This window comes from Xyrauchen texanus, chromosome 50 (assembly GCF_025860055.1).
Source record: "Xyrauchen texanus isolate HMW12.3.18 chromosome 50, RBS_HiC_50CHRs, whole genome shotgun sequence".
Taxonomy (NCBI): Eukaryota; Metazoa; Chordata; class Actinopteri; order Cypriniformes; family Catostomidae; genus Xyrauchen; species Xyrauchen texanus.
In genome coordinates this window covers 20253606-20275893 of record NC_068325.1, presented here as the reverse complement: position 1 = coordinate 20275893, position 22288 = coordinate 20253606, and the positions used below count along the sequence as shown (strand labels likewise).

The window sequence follows — 22288 nt, the reverse complement described above, 5'->3', positions numbered from 1 at the left end:
CTTATAGAGTCTGGCATTATTGTCCATTTTTACTCCATATTCCGTAGCTAATTCATAAGGGGATTAACTCTACACTGAGACATAGAGAATTGTGAAGTTTTGGGTCCAAGACATCACCGCTAACAGGGATCAGGAAGGACGGTAGTATTCATAAAGATCTTGTAGAGTGTGTCTCTCTGTTGGGAGTCCAGCTGTATATTCACTTAATGCAAATGTTGTCAACTCTTCTTCAGTCTCTTGAGATGTCAGAAATAGCAGGTGGGCTCATGTTTCATGATTGCTCTGTACTATTTAATATCTCAAATGAAGATGCATGATGGCGTGTTATAGAGCGACGTTGTTGATAAATACCAGCTATGTTTTAATGCACAGTCTCTTAAACGCATCCCAGATAACTCAGTATTGTCCTCGTGTTTAGTGGATCAATGCCCTTGCAAGTGCCCCAATTCATGTTCACAGTCGTCGGGAAATAGTGAGCATAATGAAACAGAGGTTGTTGGAGGGTTAGCATTGGCAACTGCTTTCCGTGATGCGCTTGCTTAGCTTTAGCTGAACTGAAGGCGAGCAGAAACCATCGGGTCATCTTAACACAGGCCAGAACTCTTTAAGGATAATTCCCCCTCCTTAACCTTCCCCGGGACACCCCAATCATCCCTCCTATGCACCCTAGTGTGGAACCTTCCAGTGTTTTCCACAGAATTTTAACGAGTGGTCTTGGGCACACAAAGAAGAGCAAAACATCCATATTTAGTTTTGTATTTTATTACACAAGACTACAAACAAAAAGCAGATTTGTCTTTTTCTTAGTGCTACCTCTCCTCTGTGAAAAATAGATTTGGCTTTTGATTAAATCAATTACAATTTTGCCTCTGTAGACACCGGCGTATTTCTCAAAGGCGGTTTTTTACTGGGTTTTTCCCCTCCCCAATTTATTGTTCTTGTGACTCAGTTTGAAAGACAATTTGTTTGGTTTCATGAAGGCAACCAAGCCCATTATTCCTTTCGTCTTGGCTCTCCGAGGACAAACTTATGGTTTGTCGGACTCGCAGAGTGTTCAAAATGTCATCCTGCTTTTGAGATATTTGGGGGGAAATGAAATGTTATCACTGTAGCAGTATTGCAAAGCTATTAAGCACCATTTGACCCACTATCATTGAGTTGTAATTGGTCTGGGGTTTTTGTAGCACCTTAGCAATCATCCTTAGGTCCTTCCTTTATATCTTCTGCATAAATGTAGTCTGTTTTTATGTATTAGGACAATTCTGATCTGGACCTGGAGCTCTGGCCTAGTCACACCGTGTCTTTAACATCACCCTTGTGTCCCACTGTCCCTCACTCCAATCCGCACCTCATATAACTACCTGCTTGGGTGTCTCCCCCCCACATCATGATCCTGTCTGCTTGACCAGTGTTTAGATTTGGCTTCTTATGGCCTGTGTTGTCCATGGCCATCTAACTGACCATGTCTCTTTGTGTCCGCTGTCTTCTCCTGATTGGTGTGCAGGTATGATGAACCACCCTCCTATACCTATTGCGGAGCTGGCCGAGCACACGGAGGTACTGAAGGCCAACGACAACCTGAAGCTCTCCCAGGAGTACGAGGTAAACACATGCCCAATTTCTGTTACAATATAGGAATCATTAACCACCAAATGTGGAATAATAAAAGTGAATATCCTGGCCTTCTTTTCCATATAATAAAAGTGAATGGAGGATGGGTCTGTCAAGCACCAAAAAAGACACAAAAGCACAATAAAAGTGCCGAAATTTAAAGCTAAGGTTTGTAATTTCTGTGACACTAGTGCCACCGAATAAAATAGAAAAGTATAAAAAAATTCAAAACAGCTTTCTGAATACGCCCCTCATCTGCTGTTGATCAAACAGATAGATAGATAGTCCCGTCCCCAGCTCACATCATTGGTTGAGTAACGTTGTTGGGGTGGGTCTAAACGGGTCACTCCAAAAAAACAGGAATTTTTCATGTCAAACTGCGTTTCCATCCAAGGATTTTTTGCGAAAAAGGTTTTAGCGCATCAAAATTAAGCTGACGGAAACGCTAATTATTGCTAAAATCTCACAATCTCACCGTTTAACTCTAGCGCATAAACTCGATACATCAAATGTTGTGAAAAACTGTTTTGGAAACTTCTTGTTGAGAAAATTGGCATTTACGCACAAATGTAGTGTCACAATGCAGAAATTACCCCAATCATTAGCCTGTTAATCATGATGACAAGGTATACATCATTGAAAGCCATTTATTGTACGTGATTATGGATTGAATTTAAGGGCATATAGATCTGATGCAAACATGACACTCCAGGAGTGCCAACACAAATATCTCGTATCATGCACCAGTCATCAACAAGTGCAAGGAGAACAAATGAATGGCCACTGTTTGTGATGAATTAAATCCAACCGTTTATTTATTAAAGATGCTTTTCCACACTATTCAAAATAATAGACGGCAGTCACGGAATTAACCCACAATAAAACAAAATACATAATAAGATGATTTAAATTAAAAATAAATGCACAATGCTGGGAGAAAAGCTTCAGTGTGCTTGTTTGAAACATATAACCCGATTCTATACAATTATAAAGTCATCTGAATGACGTTCTCAGAATGTTCTAGACTTTTCTCAAGACTATAAACTATCTGAACTATTTGTCCAATGCTGAATTCACTTTCAGAAAATGAGCTTTTCAATATTTTAAATCCCTCTTTACCTCGGATCGGATTTCCTGAGCTTCAGAAAATGTAAATTTGCATTATGACGTTAAAATAAATTTGAGATGACAATCAAGTTCAGTTGGTCGTTAAAAGTTGCAGGACATAATGCAGTTGTGATGGCGATGCTTCAGATTAGTAACAGAATGTAACATGTATGTAATTCCTGTTATTACACCGCATCAATGTTTCTTTAATAGCTGTGCACGCATCATATACACATCGATGGATGCTCCTTATACTGAGACCGAAAGTTCCCCCAATACTTGGCGCAGGTTGCCAGCTTAAACAGGGCCATTAATATTTGCTTTTGGGACAGAACCAGTCGGTGGCAACCTGCGATATGCGCAACATCAGGACCAATTTTACAGTCCTATCAGAGGAGCAACTGTTCCCTTCTGATTGCTTTTATTTGTTAATTAAAATGACAGTAATCTGACTAATTTCAGTGAATTGTCTCAATACTCTCCCCATTTTACCCAAACGTCTGGGAGGCGAATTAGCGATAAACACATTTCTGTATGAAAACGGCTTAAGGGCAGATTTATTTTGTGCTAAACCAAAATTATGAGACAAAGTGTTTTTAGGCATGACGTCATCACGCACACCATTTTTATCGATAAAAGTCCATTTGAACAGAAACAGGCAGAAGACGGCAAATTTCGCACATTTTCTTTTTTTTTTACATAATAGCGCGAAATGTGCATGGAAACTATATTTGATTTGAGAGCTGTTGAGAAGGGGAAAATGATCAGTGAATAATGACAGTGAGTAAACTATGAAAATATTCAATATTGGATGAATAAAGGCTGTTACAAAAAGTTAGACCTACAGTATGTGGATTTTTCCTGTTGAACATGTGCCTCTTATCAAAGCTGAGACTTTCCCAATCTTAATTTTAGTATTTGCATGGCAGTTACTCGAGTGTTATGGAGCTTTGCAGTGCCAAGACTGCCTCGGCTTTGAGTGCTGGGCTCATAAATGTAGCGGCTTCTGATTAGCGTTTGCTATTGCTGAATCAGCCTTCATTTGCATAGAGGAAATGTCGTTGCCCATCTTAAAGTGCAGTGTGCTACAGCAGCAGTGCCATCAGTATCCCCGGAGATTAATGCCATCTTAAATGGCAGCAAGAATGAGCCAGACCTGATATCCCAGCAGGAACACGTGAATGGATGAGTTGAGCGAACTCACTGTTATATTTGGGACATTGGCTTAGCATATTGATTAGCGTTAGCAGCAAGTTCTAACCATATGAAGAAATGTCAGTCATGAGTAGCTTAGCCTATAAGAAGACTGTTGAATTTATGAGTTTAGTTGATGGAGATTTTGATTAATGGGTACGTGCTGTTGAAGTGTTTTGGGTCATTTAAATAACAGTGCTGTAATTTTAGCATTATTGATTTGATTATGGAAAATAATCAGCTATGTTGATTCGATTTTATCCAAGGTTTATCTGAAAATATACCCCCTTCAGGGCAATACAAGGTCCTTTGTGTTTGGTTCCTGATCACCCTGTTGGGGTTGACCAGTTGACTGTATGTTAGCCTTTACTTATATTTATTGTGTAGATTGAACGCTACTTAAAATTACACTTCATGTATCTAATTTAGGTTTTGAGGGTTCAGCCGACAAAAAAGGTTGGGACTCCCTTCTCTAGAAAACAAATGACCAAATTGGAAGGCGATGAGTAATTTTGTTTTTGACGAATGGCTGATCTTTAGGGTGCACTAGCATGCCAAACGTAGCAATCAGATCGGTGAGTGATTTCTACAGAAACGTGGACGAGAGAAAAGAGACAAAGTTTGGGTGGGGCGGCTGTGGCTCAGGTGGTAGAGCGGGTTGTCCACTAATCGCAGGGTTGGCGGTTCGATTCCCGGCCCACAGGACTCCACATGCCGAAGTGTCCTTGGGCAAGACACTGAACCCCAAGTTGCTCCCAATGGTAGGCTAGCACCTTACATGCAGCTCTGCCGCCATTGCTGTATGAATGGGTGAATGAGTCACAGTGTAAAGCACTTTGAATACCGCTAAGGTTAAAAAGGCGTTATATAAGTGCAGACCATTTACCATTTAAGCAAATAAGTTGGATAAGTGATGGAAAGGGATAGTTTGGCCAAAAAAGTACAAATCTGTCATCATTTACTGTCCTTCAAATTGTTCCAAACCCATTTTCGGGTGATCTGTTCCTTTAAGATCCTGGCTAAATCATCAACCATCCATTCACATGAGCTGTAAGATCTCAGAAACGGTAAGGTCTGACATTTGGCTCTGTTAAAAACCCATCGGCGGCTTGAAGGGGGGATAAAAGAGACCGGTTTGACAACATAGGCAACCTGTGGAGTATTTGTGCTGTTTTATTTGTCCCTGTAATCATTGCAGGGTAAATAGCTACATCAAACCCCTCTTCGCTGGTTATTTAGCCCCAATTTCAGCATGCAGAGATGGACCCCCAAATGAAAACATCCCTCAAGCTAGTAAAAGCTGGGATGGAGCCATAGCCTGCGAACAGGCTCAGAATCATAATGGAATACTAAATTACACTGACAGGGGAATAGAATATTTATTCTGAAATTCTCATATTGGGAACGCGCCATTATTTATCTTGGCGACGTCAGACAGGGCCGGCTCTAATTCACCTTGCTTTCCTTCACAGGAAGGAACGGACTCCTTTATCAAAGTTTCCTTTGCCATTATTCACTGTCCATGTAATGAACTCGACAAAGCTACCTGGCCGAATGCTTGTGAATATTTAAAGCGAGACTTTAATTACACTTTAATGTGCGGTGTGATTGCAAGGGGACCTGGGCTTTTATTTTGTCGCGAATATATTTATCTGAGCCTTGTGAACGATTCTCGTTGTTGTGGTTTTCTCTTTAATTTGCTCATTTTTAGTTTTCCAAGACTGATGGCCTCATTCAACCCCTTTTACCAGAGATCGGTGGCTTTTAGTTCATGTCTGTTAGATTTGAAGCTAATCTAAATGCAATTGTACTGCTAAAGTTGACTAAATTAACCTTTAGCAAATTTGAAGGTGTTCTTGTCCTGGAAAACTAACCACAAATATTGATGACTCATGATGCTCAACACAGATTTTGTCCAATCAAATGATCTCTAGAATGAGTTCATCCCCCATATACCACCTGAAATCGACTAGCAAGTAGCAAATTATGTTTAATGCCACTAAAACCTATAATTGGCAATATTTTTTAAAAGAGACAAGCCCTTCGATATGTCCTGCCCAAACTTCAGGCTTCAACAGGAAATAGTGTACATCAGAACTGTACTGGTCAAGCGATTTCTTAACGCCTGGAGAGTTATCCTCGTTTTGGTTTCTTCACCAACTTTTGACACTAATGTTCAAAATGAATAGCATTAGTATTTGTGCTGATTATACTACAGGACTGGCGAAGCCCTGCGGGTTACTTTCTCAACTTCGTCTTTCTCTCTACAGTCCATCGATCCGGGCCAGCAGTTCACCTGGGAACATTCCAACCTGGAGGTCAACAAACCCAAGAACCGCTACGCAAACGTCATCGCCTATGACCACTCCCGCGTAATCCTGGCTCCCATTGAAGGTCAGGCAGAACCCCATACGCCATTTCAACTATATATATATATATATATATATATATATATATATATATATATATATATATATATATATTAAGTTGTATATTGTGTATTTAAGTTGTGTATCAAGATATGTTACTCTACTGCAAGATCTAAAAATCTTTCTAACCAATGCAATAATTCAGTTTTGTCTATTTGATCATGGGATTCGTTTATTTGTGTTTGTCCTTATAAATCAATCTGTTTCCTTTAGTTTTATTTTATTGTCATTGTACATGCATTTGGAAAGCCAGTGTTGGATAATGCAGAGTGAGTGTCCATATAAAGCCTTTAGAGGTGAAAGGGTTCATAAAGTCCCAGAATTCTGTGAGACCCTCGGTTGGCCAAGTGAGGTATAAATGCTTTCAAGCTTTTGGATGAAACGTAAAATGTCACAGAAAATGAAAAAACTGCTGCAGCTGCCCCTCTTCCGACAAAGCTCTTTGCTATTATTCCGGCAAAATGCCCTGAGAGGATATAAGTATTGTTTCTTTCCATCTAGAATGCTTTCAGAGCAAAATGTCAATCCTCCCTTGTGTTGCTTACACTTATCCGCCCCCCTCAAGATCCCTCACTCGTTTTGGCATCACCTTGATTTTCGCCACAGTTCACCACAAACCAATTTAGACGAGCAATAACACGGCGTAACAAAATCATCACAAAGACAGTGCCCATAAATGCATAAATTAATCAAGTTCGAAATTTCCATTTTACAGTGCAGTGATTTCGCCATTAGACACAGCAGTCGAACAGTTCTTGCAGGCAGCCGTATGCTGTTCACTTAGCTATGACTAAAGCAACGCTCCCACTATCGCATTGTGAGACTGGGAAGAGGCTTTTAATGGCATTCTCTCTTTTTTTTTTCCCCCTGATTGCTAATTTTGCCTTTTCTCCAATGTAGTGGGGGCTTGAAAATAAGCACGGCCAAGTGTTTCGTTGCTCGCTTATAAAGAATGACAACAATGATTTAGCACCACGGGCATGTGTTTGCGATTGAAGCTTTTGTGTTTGGTAAACTGTACAATTAAATATTCCTCTCTTTATTTGAGAGAGGTTACAATGAAGCACTGACTCCCAAGTGTAATTATAAAATCCTTTTTAGATAATTAATGGTATTTGTTGAGGCACTCATCACTATTACCATTGCTCAGAATTATGGTTAAGGGTTTGAACAAGCCAGAGCAGTAACAGTTTCCCCAACACCCAGATTGACTCAAGACCTCCAAAGGCCCAGACCAGGACTTTACCCCCGAAGACCCAGACCAATTCTAGACTCCCAAAGACACAGACCTAGACCAGTACCAGACCCCCTAAATCCCAGACTAAATGTAGACCCCCTAAAGACCCAGGCCAAGTCTAGACTCTTGAGCCCCAGACCTAGACCAATATCAGAGCTCCTAAGATCCACACTAGTACCAGACTAATTAAAACCCTGACCAATTCCAGACCCCCAAAGACCCAGACCTGGACCAAAACCAGACTCCCTAAGAGCTAGACCAATTGCAGACCCCCAAAGACCCAGACCAAGACTAGACTCTTGAGCCCCAGACCTAGAAAAATACCAGACCTCCTAAGACACAAACCAGTACCAGACAAACTCAAAGCAGACCAATTCCAGACCGCAAGACTAGACCCTTGAGCCCCAGACCTAGATCAATACCAGAGCTGCTAAGACCTAGACCAGTACCAGACCAATTCAAAACCCTGACCATTTCCAGACACACAAAGCCCCAACTTAGACCATTACCAGACCTCCTAAGACCCAAACCAGTACCAGACCAACTGAAATCAGACCAATTCCAAACCCACAAGGCCCAAACCAATTTCAGGTTACTAGGACCTTAAAGTCCAGACCTAGACAAATTCCAGACCCCCAAAGACCCAGACCAATACTAGACCCCCTAAAATGTAGTCTAGACCTCTTGATACCCAGATCCAGACAAATACCAGACCCACTAACCCCCAGACCAAGACTAGACCCCTCAAGGCCCATTCCCAGAGCAATTCTAGACCTACGCCCAGATCCAGACCAATGCCACAATTATGTGGTCTTGAGGAGGCAACAAGATCAAGACTCCAACTCTGTTTGTTACAACCTGTAGCAGTAGCACACAGGGGCTTTACCTTTATTCCCGCCATCTTTTGGATGCTGAGCTTATAGGGAGAGTGTTTGGCTCCTTTATAGGAGATTTACAGCCGGCCGCCCAGAGCGATGGTAGAAAGAGAGTGAGAAAGGATCCAGCTTGGGTTCTACTCTGCTGATTTACACCGAGTCCAGCCTAATTCCACCATATATAGCATCTGGCACTAAATCAGTGGCAGTGAATGTGGTTGGCAGCCCTGGGAGGGCTAGATGGGCCAGAATAGCAGGGAAGAAAGTAAGAAACAAGGAGAGATCAGCAAAGAAGCCTGATGACTTTTCATTCACAGAGATTATTTTCGATGATATATATCTGTCGCAAGCTCTGCAGTAGCCTCTTAACAGAGTGTGACTTTATATCATATTAGTGGAGTAGAAAACAGCACTACTAGTTTTATAAAAAGTGAACAGACTCGCACAACAGCATCGTCAGCGTTTTTAATAACAGTTGTTTTAAAGGGGACACATTCTACACTTTTAAAGGGAAAGTTAACCTTTTAATCTATATATTTGTCCTTTTCCAGTATAAATACAGCATCTAGACTTTCTTTAAACAAGATAAGTTAACTTCGCAGCAATTCCAGCTCTAATTTTCATACTTATAAACCTCATGCTTCATTTCCAGGAATAACAGGCAGTGATTACATCAACGCTAACTACATTGATGGCTACAGGAAGCAAAACTCATACATAGCCACACAGGGTCCACTGCCCGAGACATTCGGAGACTTTTGGAGGATGGTGTGGGAGCAACGAGCTGCTACTGTTGTCATGATGACGAGACTGGAGGAGAAGTCACGGGTGAGGCTTGTCAAACCACAATTAATTATCGAACTGTTTTGCCACTGATATGATGTCAACTCAAAACGCTTTCTTGAATTTTTTACATCATAAATTATTTTCGATCAGTACTTCAAGCGAGCTCATTGCAGTGCATTCTGAGATTGCTTTCTCTGGAAAGTATACATCTAGTGCTGCCTCAGAATTTGGCCGAAACATGGTATCTTAAAGGCCGTTCACACAGATTTGTGCGCAGATTCGCTAGATCTTTGACTGTTGAGAGCAGGGCTGGACTGGTAATCTGACACGTACTCCGGTGGGCTGACGTACTTTGGGGCCGATCAAGGGAGGACTGGCCATCGGGAGAACCGAGCGGGCCAGTGGGTTGGCCACGATACGGGCCGAATGGGCCGCGATAAGCTAAAATGAGCCGCCGGGTTATGCAGAATGGACCACAAAATGGCGCCGCGATATGCAGAAACTGCCCTCGAACCCCCATCCCGCTCAACAACTTTGGCCTCAACCAAGGCCGTTTTCTCTTCCCAGTCCAGCCCTGGTTGAGAGTCAGCTCGCTGTTTTTTTTTTTTTGCGTTTTTTCAGGTGTACTTTAACTTTTAAATCTACAGACACCGCTGCGTCTGGCAAGATTGCATTAGGCCTGAATGGCCCCTTAGAAGATGACTGGGCTTGTTAAAAGACTGAACAAATTTACATTATTCCAGTTGAATTGCCAATATTGGTTGAATGAATAAGATGAGAGGAGAGAGAAGAATGGAGGAAATTAAAGAAAGGGTCTCTTTGGTACATTTACCAAAAGAGAGAGAACCGTTCTTTTTCAAATTCAGTACATGCCATAAAACTACGGGAATTCGGACACAGCCCAAGTCTGTTAGGCTCAAAGAACTCATGTACTTCTGTACTTCATATACCACCGCCTGAACCTTGGACTCGAGATAGACCTCACCGAAATTACCTGCTAGCTGAACTGCAATGCACCTCACTGATCTCTGCCTGCATCACCTCGGTCTAATGATCAGTACCGCCGCTCCCTATAAGCAGACTACGCAGTCTTCGTAGGGCACCAACTGCCTGGGGGGGGGCACCATCTTACCCAAGGAGGGCACCAGAAAGTCTACCACTACCGGCTGCCCCTTACTCATTAGAGCTCTGTCAGGTGCGATCAGAGTGAGCCGTTCAATCTGCAACATAAGCGCAAAGAAAGTGTTAAACCTGTACACTTCTAAAGCAGTGAGCTGAAACATTGCATCAGGGCACAGGAGGGCGGCCCCGACACGCCATGCTCTGTATTGAGTGAATCTTAATTAGGACTGTGGCGGGCCGGGGGTCTGTCAATGTGCCAGGTGTCAAAGGAGGAAAGGAAAACATTATGCCAGGGTAACTGATGTGACGTGGCGGGAGACATGGGTACGCAAGGAGGGGTCGTGATTGTAGGTGTGAACCCCTGGGGCTGAGGTCGGTTGGTCTTTTCCAACCAACGGTACTGTGTGAGGAATTGCAAATGAATGTCTGGGTAAACAAGAGTGAATGAACAGAATTTGAGGTCACATCCAAAAAAGTCTCCAGAACCCACATGAAAGAGATATAAGTCTGTTAGATGTGCTAATGTCCCCTCTGCTATCTCATCCACTTGCAGATAAAGTGCGATCAGTACTGGCCCAGTAGAGGGACGGAGACCTACGGTATGATTCAAGTGACGCTCCTGGACACCATCGAACTTGCTACCTTCTGTGTGCGCACCTTCTCCCTACACAAGGTAAGACTTCCTTTTTATTTACTGGTTAATGAACACATGCATCAAAAGGATGTCATTGGTTATACCGATATATCGGTTTTACTGATTAATCATGCTGATAGTTGCTTTTTGAAACTGTCGGTTATCTGCAAAAAACTATGCACACATCTGCCGATATTTTTTTTTTATTATTATTATTTATTAATTTTTTTCACGTTCCTCTGAAAATTACATTTTTTAGGACAAAAATGGCAAAAAAACTGTCATAATATAATATATTAATATTATTTTCCACTTTCAATGAATTCTTTTTACCAACATCAGTCCTGATCATAACTACTAAATATTCATTCATTTTCAGGATTTTAACCCTTTAAATGCCAGTTTGTTTATATAATGCCACTGTTGTTTTTTACACACACACGCACACATTTCTCACACATACACGCATACAAAACACACTCTGACATCCATACAAACACACACACATGCATTTCTCACACATACACGTACAAAACACACTCTGACATCCATACCAACACGCACACAATTTTATCTGCATCATTTATTCAGTTGGTCTGCAGTGATACAGCAAACAAAAAATAGGGAAAAAGCATGTATTTACTCCATAGGCTAAACATGAGAAAAATGGCGCCATCTTGTGGAAAATATAAAAAAATATTAATTATTAAAAATATAAATTTTGAAGCCAGTGCTCTGGAATTAATGTTTTCACAATTCCTGATATATAATCTTAGAAACATTCCCTGTCTTGTGTCTGTTCGGATCACTACTTTTTTTTTAAGATTGTGAAATGTCAGAATATTAGTAGAGAGAATGATTTATTTCAGCTTTTATATCTTTCATCACATTCCCAGTGGGTCAGATGTTTACATACACTTTGTTAGTATTTGGTGGCATTGCATTTAAATTGTTTAACTTGGGTCAAATGTTTTTGGGATCCTTCCACAAGCTTCTTACTATATGTTGATGGAATTTTGTCCCATTCCTCCAGACTGAACTGGTGTAACTGAGTCAGGTTTGTAGGCCTCCTTACTCGCACACGGTCTTTCAGTTTTGCCCACACATTTTCTATCAGATTGAGGTCAGGGCTTTGTGATGCCACTCCAATATCTTGACTTTGTTCTCCTTAAGCCATTTTACCACAACTTTGGAGGTATGCTTGGGGTCATTGTCCATTTGGAAGACCCATTTGTGACCGAGCTTTAAGTTCCTGTCTGATGTCTTGAGATGTTGCTTCAATATATCCACATAAATTTCCTTTCTCATGATGCATCTATTTTGTGAAGTGCACCAGTCCCTCCTGCAGCACCCCCACAACATGATGCTGCACCCCCATGCTTCACGGTTGGGATGGTGTTCTTCAGCTTGCAAGCCTCATCCTTTTCCTCCAAACATAACGATGGTCATTATGGCCAAACAGTTCAATGTTTGTTTCATCAGACCAGAGGACATTTCTCCAGAAAGTAAGATCTTTGTCCTCATGTGCACTTGCAAACTGTATTCTGGCTTTTTTATGGTGGTTTTGGAGCAGTGTCTTCTTCCTTGCTGAGCAGCCTTACAGGTTATGTCCATATAGGACTTGTTTTACTGTGGATCTAGATACTCGTCTACCTGTTTCCTCCAGCATCTTCACAAGGTCCTTTGCTGCTGTTCTGGGATTGATTTGCCCTTTTCGCACAAAACTATGTTAATCTCTAGAGACAGAATGTGTCTCGTTTATGAGCGGTATGATGGCTGTGTGGTCCCATGGTGTTTATACTTGCGTACTATTGTTTGTACAGATGAACGTGTTACCTTCAGGCATTTGGGAATTGCTCCAAAGGATGAAACAGGCTTGTGGAGGTCCACAATATTTTTATGAGGTCTTGGCTGATTTCTTTTGATTTTCCCATGACGTTAAGCAAAGAGGCACTGAGTTTGAAGGTAGGCCTTAAAATACATCCACAGGTACAATTCAGTACACCTCCTATCAGAAGCTAAATTAGACTTGACATAATTTTCTGGAATTTTCCAAGTCAGTTAAAAGTGAGACAATCGGTCTGTAAACAACTGTTGTAAATGCACAAAGTAAATGTCCTAAACGACTTGCCAAAACTATAGTTTGCTAATATCAAATCTGTGGAGTGATTAAAAAATTAGTTTTAATGACTTCAACCTAAGTGTCTGCAAACTTCTGACTGAGGAACTGAGGTTGAAATATAAAAATTCCCCAAAATATACACATCTGTGGCTAAATGTATGCCGTTGGCATTAACACAAAATGTCCCGAAGGTCACACAAGGGTTAAATTGAAGCGAGGGCATGCAAAGAAAAATGCGACAATATAGAAACAGAAACTTCATGTTGTGAAAAATAATAATATATAGGCTATAAAAAGCTTAATTTGGCAAATATTAAATGTAGAGTATTGTAATGGACCCAAGTCTACATCATTTCAAAATAAAAGTCCCTTGTGTGTTTTCAGGCTTTATGGAGTTAAAAGCTATTGGCCGATTAATCGGTTATCTGCCTTTTCCTCCACCTTAGTTATCAGCATCTGCTAAATCCACCATCGGTCGACCTCTAGTCTCAACTTTGAATATTTCGCTAAAATGGACTCAAGTGTGCATGTTACATTATCGTAGTAAAACCAATAGACAAAATCATGAGTAAAAATGTAGTGATCAACATTTTGCATTTTTGGTGCCGCCTTTAGTTTACATTATATTACATACATTATTACAAACAAGTGTCATTCGTTTTTGCTGTGATATTTACATAGTTGACGCAAATATAACATAAAGGAAAGGGTGTCAAATCAAACAGCCCTAGCTCTGATTGATACGAAAATGGCTGTGTGTCAACACATTTTGACAAACAAACACTATTTCGTCGTTGCAAAAGACAACCATTCCAGAGATGTGAGCTCTCTCTCTCTCTCTCTCCAAGGAATGAGTTGCTTTAGACATTTTAAAGAGTTTTGCATCATACTATTCCTCAACGGACCCTAAATCAGATTTTTCTCTTTGGAGCCCTGACAAAAATCAGCAACCAGGACGACTGCAAACGGTTGAAGCTGGGAAACGATTTTCAAATTCCCTCCCAGGGTACTCATCTCTCCGGCCCTGTACACAAACACACGCACACGTTTTTATAATCTCCTCATTCCTCATCCATCATCTTTTAATGTTACGCCTGCCAAAGACAGGCACTTAGCTAAGTGGCCCGAGCAAAAATACAAAATTGGCATCCCAGATGCACAGCGGTCAAGTAAGCACAAAGTGGTTTGAGGGAGGGAGAGAAATAGAGAGGGATCATTGAGTTGCACAGTCAGACCGTAATGTGACTTAAAATGGATTGCACTTTCACTGTAGTGAAGGGTGCCTGTAAGACACGGGCCAAAGATCTACGAAGAGTGCGTGCAATTTTGTTTTAAAGCCAACATGAAATCAAAACTGGGGCTATTTACTTATTGCATGCTACTGGTCTTATTGTGAACCATTCATCTGTACATGTTATTCCAAAGTAAAATTGTTTGTCTTTGAAACTATAACTTGCTTCACCTCTGAAACAACTTTCCTTTTTGGATGACATCATCAAGCTCACTTCCAACCAACTCGGGCTCAGTTTGGGCATGCAACGCCCACTTTTCACGATCCAATCCATTCCTGATGGATTAAGTCAAGCCCCATCCAGCATTTTGTTTAGTAGGATATCCTGTTATACGTCAAACTATGGAAGTAATATGGGTACACACACACACTAGTTGGAATGGCGAGGTGTATTGATGTGTACACATATCCTGCAGTCGCACGCACCGCATTCCCAAAGTCATGAATTCTTAAAAACCATCCTGCACAAGCCCTTCCACTGCAAAGAACGCCTCTGCCAAAGACAGCCACAGAAACGTCCAGAAAACTGGGCCGGTTTTGCTCTTAATTACGTTGTTTATTTATTCATTTATTCAAAGCAAGACTCTCAGAAAAGCAGCCATGCTGAAATGCAAAAGCTCCTTTTAAAGATGTCCAGGATAAAAAATAAAACTAGCAGGACATTGTTAGTTGTCTTTTCTCACAGAAATATTCCATGCAGCAGTCACGTCCCCGGCTCTCTTACTTATGTCAAGACACAGTTGGCGAAGCCAGAATCTGTACACACGGCTGCAGTCTTACTGTCATTGCGTGTTTAGCATACCGATGACATACATGTAAACATTGAATATGAATATATGTGTAGTGATGGCCAAAAGACGGTTACACTAAATAATTCTGCCATGCAAAGGCAAAACACAACTACCCGTTCTGTCAAAATCAGGTCTCTTAAAGCTAATTTATACTAAGATTTATTTTAATTAAGTGTCTCGCTCAATGGGACAGTGGTGCACGTGGCTCGTCCCATGTGGGATTCAAACCAACAACCTTCTGATTACTAGCTTTGATGCTTAACCTTGCTGTATACAATTCTTGCATTGTTTCTTGTGGTCTATATGGGTCTATATTTACAGCCAAGCGAACACGGTAATTGGTCTTTATCGCAAAATGGCCAAATATCGGCAGATTAATCGGTAATATCGGTGTATCACTAATTGTTTCTACCATTAAAGCCAAGTCAAATGTGGCGATATAGCACATTATAATTTATTTATAACCTTTTTTCATTCAAAGCTGCTGTTCATCTTTCTCTCAGAACGGATCCAGTGAAAAGCGAGAGGTGCGACAGTTCCAGTTCACCGCATGGCCGGACCACGGCGTTCCTGAGTACCCCACTCCGTTCCTGGCTTTCCTGAGGAGGGTGAAGACCTGCAGCCCACCTGATGCCGGCCCCATCATCGCCCACTGCAGGTCAGAACTCCTGGTTCTGATTCTCAGGAACTTCTGAAGAATATTTAATGGTACCTTCACATGCTACCGGAATTATCGTAAATACGAGTTTCCCACTCAAATAGTAATTACGACTACAGCAACAAAGCACTTGAATGTAACGCTCTTAATTACCTCTTTAGAAGTGGGAAGATAATTCCGATAGCACCTGAATGCAGCATAAGTTTCGGACAGTCTAGATTTCCAACTGTGCTTATATGCAAAACTCCCAACCGTTTTATCAGCCTAAATGATTTATTGAAGTACCACCTGAGATCTTAAGTAGAGCCTAACCTATTATTAAATACACCAATCAGCCACAACATTAAAACCACCTGCCTAATATTGTGTAGGTCCCCCTCCTGCCACCAAAACAGCGCCAACATGCATCTCAGAACAGCATTCAGAGATGATATTCTTCTCTGCACAATTGTACAGAGCGGTTATCTGAGTTACCGTAAACTTTATCAATTCAAACCAGTCTCTGTTGACCTCGATCATCAACAAGACATTTCTGTCCACATAACTGCCACTTTTTGTTTTGGGAACCATTCGGAGTAAATTCTAGAGACTGTTGTGTGTGAAAATCCCAGAAATACTCAAATCAGCCCATCTGGCACCAACAATCATGCCACGGTCCAACAATCATGCCACGGTCCAAATCATTGAGATCACATTTTTGTGAACATTAACTGAAGCTACTAACCCGCATCTGCATGATTTTATGCTCTGCTGCCACACGATTGGCTGATTAGACAATCGTTGGTGATGATTGGTGGTGCCAGACGGGCTGGTTTGAGCATTTCTGGGATTTTCACGCACAACAGTCTCTAGAATTTACTCCGAATGGTGCCCAAAACAAAAAACATCCAGTGAGCGACAGTTCTGTGGATGGAAACACTTGTTGATGAGAGAGGTCAACAGAGAATGGCCAGACTGGTTTGAACTGACAAAGTCTACAATAACTCAGATAACCGCTCTGTACAAGTTCTCTCGAAATCTCGCAAAATTGCTAAACTTGACCGTAACTGGTGCTATTTCTCTCTCCGTCTATCTTTTGGGGAAAACGCGTATTGGCATGATTGTATTGTACCTCGCCGACTTAAGTGAATTGTGTTTTCAGTGCTGGCGTTGGTCGTACGGGTTGTTTCATCGTGATTGACGCCATGTTGGAGCGCATAAAACACGAGAAGACGGTGGACATATATGGTCATGTGACCCTCATGCGCTCCCAGAGGAACTACATGGTGCAGACAGAAGACCAGTACAGCTTCATACACGACGCCCTGCTGGAGGCCGTTTCCTGCGGCAACACAGAGGTGGCGGCACGAAGCCTCTTCTCGTACATCCAGAAGCTGGCTCAGGTGGAGACCGGAGAGCATGTCAGCGGCATGGAGTTGGAGTTTAAGGTACCAAACGTCATATAAGAACCACACATCTAAATTGGCAAAATTCTTGATGCTGCAGAATTTTATTATCGATGTATAAACGTTCCATCAACATTATATCTTTAATACTTCAGCTTTAAAGAAGTAGGGCCTGTTGAAAAAACAGCTTAAACCAGCCTAAGATAGTTTGTTGGTCTTAGTTGGTGTCCCAGGCTGGTGTGTTGGCTGGTTTTAGAGGGGTTTTGGGCACATGTCTGCTGTTAGAATATATGGCTGACCAACTGAACAAGCGTTGCCATGTTAAGAGACCTGCTTAAACCAGCTAAGATCAGTAAACCAGCTCAGACTGGTTAAAGCAACCTATTTTTGTGCACCTAGCCATTTCCGTAAGCTTGACAGTTAAACGTCCCAATGTCTCCGCTCACGAAGAGCAGTTCACACCTCTAATTACATCTCATCAAACATGAAGTTTCAAGAACTGTTGATCTGGAAGGCGTGAAATAATCGAATGCACCATATAATCATTTGTTGTTGTTTTTAATGACTTGTTACAGCGAAGAGGTGCTTCCAGGTCATGCAGAACAGCTAATAATGATCCACGTCTTTTGGGTGCGTGTTTTGTTTCCGTGGATACAGATGTGAAACTCTAGCTCTAGTTGAGACAGATACGACTTAAAGTTGGCACAGAGTTGATGACAAGCAGAGATGGATTGTGGGAAAGGTAATTAACACCCAATGAAGACGGATGTTGAGGAGAACGGATGTGTTCGGTAATGAGAAGTGAGGGATCGTGGTGCCACAGATTCACACATGGATGTTCAAACACTAGCTTTCTGGGCTTGAAGACTTTGGAGCTGTTCCTATCTTGTTATTTAATTTTTTTTTCTCTTTTAAGCTCCCTCACTCACTATCTGTGTCTTACTCTTACTTGTGGAACAAAGTAGTAGATTGGTCAAACGGCAAAGCAAAAAGGGTCTGAATCGTGTGTTGGGTATTTTCTGTCGGCTGTTAAGAATCAGATTTATCAATGTTTGATTCACGAATAAATGACTCTTTCGAATCGGTTTGTTGCTGTTAAGAATCAGATTTATCAATGTTTGATTCACGAATAAATGACTCTTTCGAATCGGTTTGTTTCTGTCAAGAATCAGATTTATCGATGTTTGATTCACGAATAAATGACTCTTTCGAGTCGGTTTGTTTCGGTCAAGAATCAGATTTATTGATGTTTGATTCACGAATAAATGACTCTTTCGAGTCTGTTTGTTTCTGTCAACTGTTAAGAATCAGATTTATTGATGTTTGATTCACGAATAAATTACTCTTTCGAATCGGTTTGTTTCTGTCAGCTGTTAAGAATCAGATTTATTGATGTTTGATTCACGAATAAATGACTCTTTCGAGTCGGTTTGTTTCTGTCAACTGTTAAGAATCAGATTTATTGATGTTTGATTCACGAATAAATGACTCTTTCAAGTCGGTTTGTTTCTGTCAGCTGTTAAGAATCAGATTTATCAATGTTTGATTCACGAATAAATGACTCTTTCGAGTCGGTTTGTTTCTGTCAGCTGTTAAGAATCAGATTTATTGATGTTTGATTCACGAATAAATGACTCTTTCGAGTCTGTTTGTTTCTGTCAACTGTTAAGAATCAGATTTATCAATGTTTGATTCACGAATAAATGACTCTTTCGAATCGGTTTGTTGCTGTTAAGAATCAGATTTATCAATGTTTGATTCACGAATAAATGACTCTTTCGAATCGGTTTGTTTCTGTCAAGAATCAGATTTATCGATGTTTGATTCACGAATAAATTACTCTTTCGAGTCGGTTTGTTTCTGTCTACTGTTAAGAATCAGATTTATCGATGTTTGATTCACGAATAAATGACTCTTTCGAGTCGGTTTGTTTCTGTCTACTGTTAAGAATCAGATTTATCGATGTTTGATTCACGAATAAATGACTCTTTCGAGTCGGTTTGTTTCGGTCAAGAATCAGATTTATCGATGTTTGATTCATCGAATAAATTACTCTTTCGAGTCGGTTTGTTTCTGTCTACTGTTAAGAATCAGATTTATCGATGTTTGATTCACGAATAAATGACTCTTTCGAGTCGGTTTGTTTCGGTCAAGAATCAGATTTATTGATGTTTGATTCACGAATAAATGACTCTTTCGAATCGGTTTGTTTCTGTCAGCTGTTAAGAATCAGATTTATTGATGTTTGATTCACGAATAAATGACTCTTTCGAGTCGGTTTGTTTCTGTCAACTGTTAAGAATCAGATTTATTGATGTTTGATTCACGAATAAATGACTCTTTCAAGTCGGTTTGTTTCTGTCAGCTGTTAAGAATCAGATTTATCAATGTTTGATTCACGAATAAATGACTCTTTCGAGTCGGTTTGTTTCTGTCAGCTGTTAAGAATCAGATTTATTGATGTTTGATTCACGAATAAATGACTCTTTCGAATCGGTTTGTTTCTGTCAGCTGTTAAGAATCAGATTTATCAATGTTTGATTCACGAATAAATGACTCTTTCGAGTCGGTTTGTTTCTGTCAGCTGTTAAGAATCAGATTTATCAATGTTTAATTCACAAATAAATGACTGTTTCGAGCCGGTTTGTTTCAGTCAAGAATCAGATTTATCGATGTTTGATTCACAAATAAATGACTGTTTCGAGCCGGTTTGTTTCAGTCAAGAATCAGATTTATCGATGTTTGATTCACGAATAAATGACTCTTTCGAGTCGGTTTGTTTCGGTCAAGAATCAGATTTATCGATGTTTGATTCATCGAATAAATGACTCTTTCGAGTCGGTTTGTTTCGGTCAAGAATCAGATTTATCGATGTTTGATTCCACGAATAAATGACTCTTTCGAAGTCGTTTTGTTTCTGTCAACTGTTAAGAATCAGATTTATCGATGTTTGATTCACGAATAAATGACTCTTTCGAGTCGGTTTGTTTCTGTCTAGAATCAGATTTATCGATGTTTGATTCACGAATAAATTACTCTTTCGAGTCGGTTTGTTTCTGTCTACTGTTAAGAATCAGATTTATCGATGTTTGATTCACGAATAAATGACTCTTTCGAGTCGGTTTGTTTCTGTCTACTGTTAAGAATCAGATTTATCGATGTTTGATTCACGAATAAATGACTCTTTCGAGTCGGTTTGTTTCGGTCAAGAATCAGATTTATCGATGTTTGATTCACGAATAAATTACTCTTTCGAGTCGGTTTGTTTCTGTCTACTGTTAAGAATCAGATTTATCGATGTTTGATTCACGAATAAATGACTCTTTCGAGTCGGTTTGTTTCGGTCAAGAATCAGATTTATTGATGTTTGATTCACGAATAAATGACTCTTTCGAATCGGTTTGTTTCTGTCAGCTGTTAAGAATCAGATTTATTGATGTTTGATTCACGAATAAATGACTCTTTCGAGTCGGTTTGTTTCTGTCAACTGTTAAGAATCAGATTTATTGATGTTTGATTCACGAATAAATGACTCTTTCAAGTCGGTTTGTTTCTGTCAGCTGTTAAGAATCAGATTTATCAATGTTTGATTCATCGAATAAATGACTCTTTCGAGTCGGTTTGTTTCTGTCAGCTGTTAAGAATCAGATTTATTGATGTTTGATTCACGAATAAATGACTCTTTCGAATCGGTTTGTTTCTGTCAGCTGTTAAGAATCAGATTTATCAATGTTTGATTCACGAATAAATGACTCTTTCGAGTCGGTTTGTTTCTGTCAGCTGTTAAGAATCAGATTTATCAATGTTTAATTCACAAATAAATGACTGTTTCGAGTCGGTTTGTTTCAGTCAAGAATCAGATTTATCGATGTTTGATTCACAAATAAATGACTGTTTCGAGCCGGTTTGTTTCAGTCAAGAATCAGATTTATCGATGTTTGATTCACGAATAAATGACTCTTTCGAGTCGGTTTGTTTCGGTCAAGAATCAGATTTATCGATGTTTGATTCACGAATAAATGACTCTTTCGAGTCGGTTTGTTTCGGTCAAGAATCAGATTTATCGATGTTTGATTCACGAATAAATGACTCTTTCGAGTCGTTTTGTTTCTGTCAACTGTTAAGAATCAGATTTATCGATGTTTGATTCACGAATAAATGACTCTTTCGAGTCGGTTTGTTTCTGTCTAGAATCAGATTTATCGATGTTTGATTCACGAATAAATTACTCTTTCGAATCGGTTTGTTGCTGTTAAGAATCAGATTTATCGATGTTTGATTCACGAATAAATGACTCTTTCGAGTCGGTTTGTTTCGGTCAAGAATCAGATTTATCGATGTTTGATTCACGAATAAATGACTCTTTCGAGTCGTTTTGTTTCTGTCAACTGTTAAGAATCAGATTTATCGATGTTTGATTCACGAATAAATGACTCTTTCGAGTCGTTTTGTTTCTGTCAACTGTTAAGAATCAGATTTATCGATGTTTGATTCACGAATAAATGACTCTTTCGAGTCGGTTTGTTTCTGTCTAGAATCAGATTTATCGATGTTTGATTCACGAATAAATTACTCTTTCGAATCGGTTTGTTGCTGTTAAGAATCAGATTTATCGATGTTTGATTCACAAATAAATGGTTTGTTTCAAGAGATCAAAACGGTCTGAATCATGTATTCGGCATATTCTTTCGGCTGTTATGAATCAGAACTAGAGATGTTTGACAAATAAATTACTCTTGAGACTGTTCTCACAAGATCTGTCAAATAGGTAGGCAAAACCGTCTAAATCAGTTTGTAAATTGTCTGAATCAGTCTAACAATTCACTGAATCGTGCATTGAATCATTTGGAGCGGTTTCTTATTCCGTACAGAACAAAAACATATTTTCCTAAAATGAATTAACGACAAAATTCAACACTTGTTTGCTGCTCATGAATGAAAAAAGTGGATTAGCTTCAATGTAGCACACAACTTTTCCAATGTAGCTTTTAGCATGACTAGCTATTTTCCTTTAATGTATAGTTTTCTGCCTAACTAATTTCCTGT

The 22288-nt window shown here is 40.1% G+C and overlaps 1 protein-coding gene across 7 annotated transcripts in view; it reads left to right on the top strand.

The window, feature by feature from the left end:
• Positions 1-22288, top strand: part of LOC127641023 (receptor-type tyrosine-protein phosphatase S-like) — a 266090-nt gene that overhangs the window by 229478 nt on the left and 14324 nt on the right. For all 7 annotated transcript variants that reach the window (XM_052123760.1, XM_052123758.1, XM_052123757.1 and 4 more), the window contains 6 exons: positions 1505-1602; positions 6183-6306; positions 9106-9281; positions 10915-11034; positions 15703-15857; positions 16999-17284. In XM_052123760.1, coding sequence (XP_051979720.1) covers positions 1505-1602; positions 6183-6306; positions 9106-9281; positions 10915-11034; positions 15703-15857; positions 16999-17284 — 959 coding nt within the window. The remainder of the gene's footprint in view (positions 1-1504; positions 1603-6182; positions 6307-9105; positions 9282-10914; positions 11035-15702; positions 15858-16998; positions 17285-22288) is intronic.